Source organism: Lipotes vexillifer, unplaced genomic scaffold, assembly GCF_000442215.2.
Source record: "Lipotes vexillifer unplaced genomic scaffold, Lipotes_vexillifer_v1.1 scaffold818, whole genome shotgun sequence".
In the NCBI taxonomy this organism is placed as follows: domain Eukaryota; kingdom Metazoa; phylum Chordata; class Mammalia; order Artiodactyla; family Lipotidae; genus Lipotes; species Lipotes vexillifer.
Genome location: NW_006771890.1, coordinates 693059 through 699764, shown reverse-complemented (window position 1 = coordinate 699764; position 6706 = coordinate 693059). Strand labels below are relative to the sequence as shown.

General features: G+C 52.2%; 1 protein-coding gene across 3 annotated transcripts in view; it reads right to left on the bottom strand.

The window, feature by feature from the left end:
• Positions 1-6706, bottom strand: part of CACNA1D (calcium voltage-gated channel subunit alpha1 D) — a 322182-nt gene that overhangs the window by 59277 nt on the left and 256199 nt on the right. For all 3 annotated transcript variants that reach the window (XM_007447228.1, XM_007447229.1, XM_007447227.1), the window contains 5 exons: positions 6618-6705; positions 5703-5810; positions 5563-5615; positions 4059-4205; positions 1869-2070 (listed from right to left, as the gene is read on the bottom strand). In XM_007447228.1, the coding sequence (XP_007447290.1) occupies positions 1869-2070; positions 4059-4205; positions 5563-5615; positions 5703-5810; positions 6618-6705 (598 nt within the window). The remainder of the gene's footprint in view (positions 1-1868; positions 2071-4058; positions 4206-5562; positions 5616-5702; positions 5811-6617; position 6706) is intronic.

Here is a 6706-nt window from a genome sequence, read left to right as displayed (position 1 = left end):
AAAAAAAAAGACTGAGGTCCAGCGATGCATTAAGCAGAGATGCAAAGCCTTGACCCACGTCTTATCCCTGCCCTTCCTTGATGCTGGTGGAGTACACCTGTAGTTCTCCTGCCCAGGGAGATGCTGGTGGAGTACACCATCTATAGTTCTCCTGCCCAGGGAAGCAAGCCAAGTAACGAGAGGCAAGGAAATCCTCAAGAACCAGAGGGGCTGGGCTGACTCCCTGAGATTGGAGGTCCCATGGCTGCTCCAGGATGGACCCAAACAAGACGCCTACCAGAAGCCAGAAGGAGCACGTTAACCCTAAGTGTCTAATGGTGAGTGAGCTGCGTCTCTGTCTGAGAGCTTCTGAGGCTCAGGAGCTTGTCGTGTTCATCTTAGAACCCCCAGGACATGGTCCGTGATGATGGCCAGAGCACTGCCCCGCCCACTGATGCTGGGGCCGAGACCGGTCCACCCTTTGCAGCAAGCCCAGAGGGAGCCTCCAGCCCTGAAAGCCTTTTCAGCATCATACCCTGCTTGCTCCTAGGCCCAGACCAACCACAGGCTCTCTCTGTCCAGGACCTGGCCCCGCTGTGACCTCACATGCTGACTCTTGGGACCCCTGACTGGAGCCTATCCCGGACCTCGCGGTGACCTCGTTTCAGCTCTGGTTCCGCCTGGGTCTTGCCCCGACACTGTTCTTCCTTGGCGGGGGTCGGGAGGGGTGAAGAGCTGGGCCAGGCCTCCCTCAGACCGTCACTGATAAAATCTGCAGGGATGCCCTGACAACCCACAGCAACGTCTTCCTATAAACCAAGCTGTCCTCGTGTTTCCCCCAGTGGAGATGCTGCAGCCTGAGACAGACGGCCTCACCATGCACGGTGACTTCCCGCCAGGAAGCCCAGGCTGGCGGATGATTCTTGCTCTCTACGTAATCACCAAACAGAGACGGCTACTGATAGAGGGCCTGGGGGAAACTCCCAGAACAGAATCTCGATCTCACAGACTATTTTTACAGCTGAAAAAGACCTTTAAAGGTAACTCCTTAATGCCCTCGATTTAGAGAGAAAGGGAGACAGCCCAGACAGGAGGTGGAGGCACACCCACAGTCACAGAGCAGGTGCAGGTAGAACAGGACCAGACAGGTCTCCTGGCCCTCTCGCATCATCACACAATCAGAGCCAAAGGCCCCTGCGCCTAACAGACTGGTTAAAACAAGGCGCTAGATCAAGAGAGTGATGCCAGTGTAACCTTAGTCCCAAGTTTAAAGTTAGCGACTTTCCCGGTGGTGTGATAGGGTACTTCCTCCTAAGTCAATGGTTCTCAGCCAGGGCACATTTGACAATGTCTGGAGATATTTCTTGTTGTCACCAAAACTGGAGCGGGAATGAGGGTGGGGGGCAGAAGGTGCTACTGGAATCTAGTGGGTAGAGGCCAGGGAGGCTTCTCAACCATGCACAGCAAGCATAACAAAGAATTATCCAGCCTCAAATGTCAACAGTCCCGAGGTTGAGGGGATAAAAGGCTATCCCTTGGGAGGGACTGTGCGAGTGTCACTGGGTGCTTCCTGGCCCCAGGCCACACCATCCTACGTGACTCTGAGCTGTCACTAGTGGGTCATGACCACAGAAGGTGGCCTAGGTATCCTGACTTCTCACTCACGTGTCTGCGGGTCAATTTCAAAATTACAGCCTCATCTGCATCTGGGAAACTAACTCTCCGCACTGATGACTCACAGTGGCTGAGAATGTGCTCTGAGCAGGGCCCAAGCCCCAGGGAGGGAGAGCCGGTGGGCACCCTTCTCTGTACGTGCGGGAAGCTGTCAAAAGAGAAATCAGTCCTCTTTGGCTCAAGGGACAGAAGCCCGAACAGTGTGTGACTCTAACCTGATTTTTGTCCAGCTCACAGTTCTTATACTCTTTCTCCCCCTGCTCCTGAAATGTGACGATGACGAAGCCCACAAAGATGTTCATCATGAAGAATGCCACGATGATGATGTAGATGATGAAGAAGACGGAGATCTCCACGCGGTAGTTGTAGATGGGGCCGACGTTCTCGCCGTTCGAGTCAATGGCTTTGTACAGCAACCTGGAGAGCAGAGGATCCAGTGAGCACCAGCGCCGCTCAGCCAGCAGCCCAGCCCCGCTGGCTTCTGACCCGCTCTGTGGGCACTGGCAGTCGGACCCCTCGCTGGGAGCCCACCCCAAGGCCCCGGGACACGTGGAGGTCCCTCGGGAAGCCTCTTGAGCATTAGGCCAATCAGCCCGGCACCTGGCGGAGGGAACACCCGGGATATATTTGTTGACTGATTGCTTTGAAGACTGGGAAAGATTTTACAGATATCCCAGAATGCTCCTTGCTAGTCACAGACAGAAGACAGGAAGGACATCACATGGAAGACACCGGCGGAGCTGAAAGCTATAAACGCGACAACGAGCGAGCGGCCAGGGCCTTTCCAAAGAACTGCGAGAGGTTCCCCAAACTGAAATAAGCACTAAAATTAAATATGTGCCAGGCAGAACTCTGAGCAGAAAGAGGGGCAATTACTGCGACAGCCTCCAGTTCAATGTATGCTCATTCTGATGCAGATTCAGCCCTTCCAGGCACCCACCCGAGGCATGCACTGTGCTAGGTGCTTTCACATCCATCTGGAAAGGTGGACATACGGTCGTCCCTGTCTTACGGAAGCTCAGAGAGGGATCTAAGTGCCAAGGTCACAGTCCTGGGGACAGAGCAGGAGTTGAGCCCACCTCCCCTGAGCCCCAAGCCCCAAGTTTGTTCATTTCCCCGCCATCCCTGGTGGCAGCTGCCACCCAGATTTACTACAGTGCAGTGTTCAAAACCTGAGACCACAGGGCTTCCCTGATGGCGCAGTGGTTGAGAGTCCACCTGCCGATGCAGGGGACACGGGTTCGTGCCCCGGTCCGGGATGATCCCACATGCCGTGGAGCGGCTGGGCCCGTGAGCCATGGCCGCTGAGCCTGCGCGTCCGGAGCCTGTGCTCCGCAACGGGAGGGGCCCCAACAGTGAGAGGCCCGCATACCGCAAAAAAAACAAAAAACAAAAAAACAATACCAAAACCAAAAAAAACCCCTGAGACCACAGCTAGTGCCTCTGTGGAGTGCAGGCTCTCACTCTACGCTCTCTTCTCGCAGGACCAATCCACCAATGAACAAGTGCTTCTCTTTCGCAGACACCCCACACATCCAGAGAGTCCTGCCAGCCTGTCCACCCTCCTCTGGGCATGAGAACTTGACATTCAGAACTCTATCAACATATATATGTTCTGGTGGCAGGAGCTGGGGGGGGGGAGCCGTCAGAGAGCAGAGAACAACAAAGGTACAAGAGCTCTCCTTTTGTATTCTACCGTGTTCCTTCTTTCCACTTTTCTTACCTCACCCATCAAAATCCTAGCCATTCCTCAGGACCCTATGCAGCATGTCTCTGACACACCAGGACCCTCCTGCTTGGCTTGGCTGATGACCCTGACTAAACGCGGGCTTTGAGAGGGGAAACCACATCTAGACAGCTCTGTTTCTTCCACAGGACGTAGTACAGCAGGTTGCATGGAGCTGGTATCAAGAGCACACTTTATGAATGAGCCAGCGAGTGCGGCAGTGAAAGACGTGGCACAATGGCACGTATTAGTACATTACTAGGAGTGAATGAACAAGTGAATGAACGGTCTGGGACACTCTCAAGGCCCTCTTTAGGAACAGTGTAGTGGCAGCTTTACTGATGAGGTGACACAGGAGCTGGCCTGAAAAATGCCTCTGGGGACTCCCCCTCCACACCCAGCAATGCCCCCCAGGAGCCCGTTGAGAGATATCCCCCTTCCAGGACCCCAGCTTCCCAAATCCGAGAGTCCTGGCTGCCCACAGGGCAGCCTAATCAGACAGAGGAGCCCTGTGGGCCAGGAAGTGAGTGATAAGTGGTCCGAAGTTAAAAAGTCATAGAAAAGGCCTACAAAACTGGAGAAAAGCAGCAGGACCCGCTCTCCAGGAGAGACGGCTCAGCCCAGAGTGCCCGCGAAGCAGCAGGAGCATCCCTGGGAGACACACGATCTCGGTACTCACGCGGGCCAGCCCTCGAACGTGGAGACTGTGAACAGAGCCATCATAGCTGAGAGGACGTTGTCAAAGTTGAAGTCGCTGTTTTGCCAGATCCTCTCACGGACCACGGGGTTATCGACATCCCCATCCTTGTAGAGGATGAAGAGCCCCCTAGAGAGGAAAGGAAGTGGGCGGTCACCCTGGAGGATGTGGAATCTGTCACACTGCCCGATCCCTCGCCCGGCCAGGCCACTGTTCTGAGCATGGCACAGCCTGCGTTTCTCCATATGATGCTCTGCATTTAGCCTACTCAACGGTTCGAATAACCGCGCAGCAATGACTAAATGAGTATCCTCCAGAGTGACCAGGCAGACACCCAGCCTGATCACAGATGAAAACTACCAAACAAGAACCATCCCTCATACAATGGCCTCAAAGTGTGCAATGAAGAACCGAAAGTTTTGGCCATGCAGAATTCCACAAGCTCTGGGAAACGATCCCAGGCATCCTCTACTCTACATTTTAGTTTTAATCAAATTCCTTCTCTCATACTAACAATATTCCCAGTTTTCTTTCCAAAACAATTCTATAATCGCCGGTACACAGTATTTCTCCTAGAACGTCTCTATTTCACCGATGAGAAGGCCGACTTAGCGAGGGAAGGGGAAGCGTCTTCACGCGGCTGCTGTGCTGTCACCTCCGTGGGCGGCCCCCACCCCAGAGCGTGAACGGGGCCCCTGAGGTGCACTGCCACAGCCACATGGCCTTTGGTGCTCTCTGACTGCACCTTCTGCTGAAAAGAAACCCTCAGTGAACACGGTGCAAGCAGGCCAGCCTTGCCTGGTGACATCTCAAAAGGACGGGGACGTCTATGCTTCTAAGGTCTTGGAACTTCAGGCAATGGTCTCCGTGTCTACCTTCATAGTCTTTTGGATGCACTGGGATAAGAGGAATGAGTATATGCCACCTGCTCTCTCCTCTGCCCATTATTGTGAACGAACATATGGCCAAGATGTGGATGATGGGAGCAAGGAGAAAGAAGCATCCTGGGACCTGTCAGAAGAGGGTGGCCAGGTCCTGAACTCCAGGAAGTTAAGCTTCAAGCTCTGGTTTGAGGAAATAATTGGATACGTGGCTGTAGGGGGAGCTTTTGGGGAGCATTTCATAATTGTTATCTTAGGTTTTAGGGCCCACTCTCTCCCCCAGTTTACCGATTCTATACCAAACATCAGAAGTCATCTGTCCATGCCTTAAGGGTGATGAAAAGCTTTGGAACTAGACAGACGTGGTGCCCCCTCCACAATGTGATTGTATGAAATGTCACTGAACTGTACAGTTTGAAATGGTTGACTTTACGCTATGTGAATTTCACCTCAAAACAAAACCCTTCCACGTCTCCAGCCATGGGCTGAGCTCTCAGGCCTCTCGTCCTCCACAAAAAAAACTTCTGAAATGCTAGCACCAGCGGATTCTTGAAGCTTTTTATCCGTTCTTCCAAACTCCCCACTCCCACGTTCAGGACACTCACCTGCATTCTTCGGGGTTACTCTTGGCTTCATCTGTGCATCGATAAAACTTTCCCTGGATACAAAAGAGACAGACAGTCAAATGTGGGCTCCGCCTGAAGAAGATGGGCTGGGCTCCATGCTTGAAGGCCCTTCCCTGTACCTTGAAGAGCTGCACCCCGATGCAGGCAAACATGAACTGGAGGAGGGTGGTGACGATCATGATGTTGCCAATTGTCCGGATGGCCACAAAGACGCACTGGACCACGTGCTAGGGAGAGGGGGCGCGGAGGGGACAGGGGAGTGTTAGTTCCCTGTGTTATTTCAGCCACGGGGTGAACTAACACCAGCCAAGATTTTCTATGATTATATGCATTTTTATATTATTTTCCTACCTGACAGTCCCTTATGCTTCGTTTTTCAGGTGGTTAGCTATGGAGTTACCTCCAGTGCATTAGGGCCACCTGGGAGGAACGCCCTGTAAGCAGGTCCCTCCTTGGCTTCCTCCAAAGCAGTGAGCTCAGTCAGAAGAAACGCCATGGGGTACAGCACTGCCTGGCACACAGGCCCACAGGGCCCTGTACCCCATAAGATGACTTAGGAAAATGTAAACCCTCTGGCCTTTTGTACAAACTGCACAAGAATAGATTTAAAGACTAAAAGAAACCCAAAGGAACACTATTAATAATGAAAAAAGTAATGAAGTGTGAACAGTAATCAAATAAAGAAAAACATCTTAAATTAACAAAAAATTTAAAATAACTTTTTTTCATGGAAAGCCCTTTTAATTTAAATATAGCAGTGTGTACATGTCAATCCCCAACTCCCAATCTATCCCTCCCCCTACCCTTCCCCCCCTGGTAACCATAAGGTCATTACCTAAGTCTGTGAGTAAAATAATAACTTGAAAAACACTACCAGGACTTAGCAGAGGCAGCTTCATTGGTTAGAAATGTTCTTTTCAAAGGCAAAGCTCACTGGAAAATCCATCAGGCCTCAACCCAGTCCCGGCCCAGAAAAATCAGTGATGACAGCTATCCCCAACCGAAGCCAGCCCAGCCTGGAGAGGAATCCAAACCTTAAGTCCTTTTGCTCTGTTGATTGCCCTGAGCGGTCTCAGAACCCTTAAGACTCTCAGGATCTTCACAACAGAGATGGCACTGGATC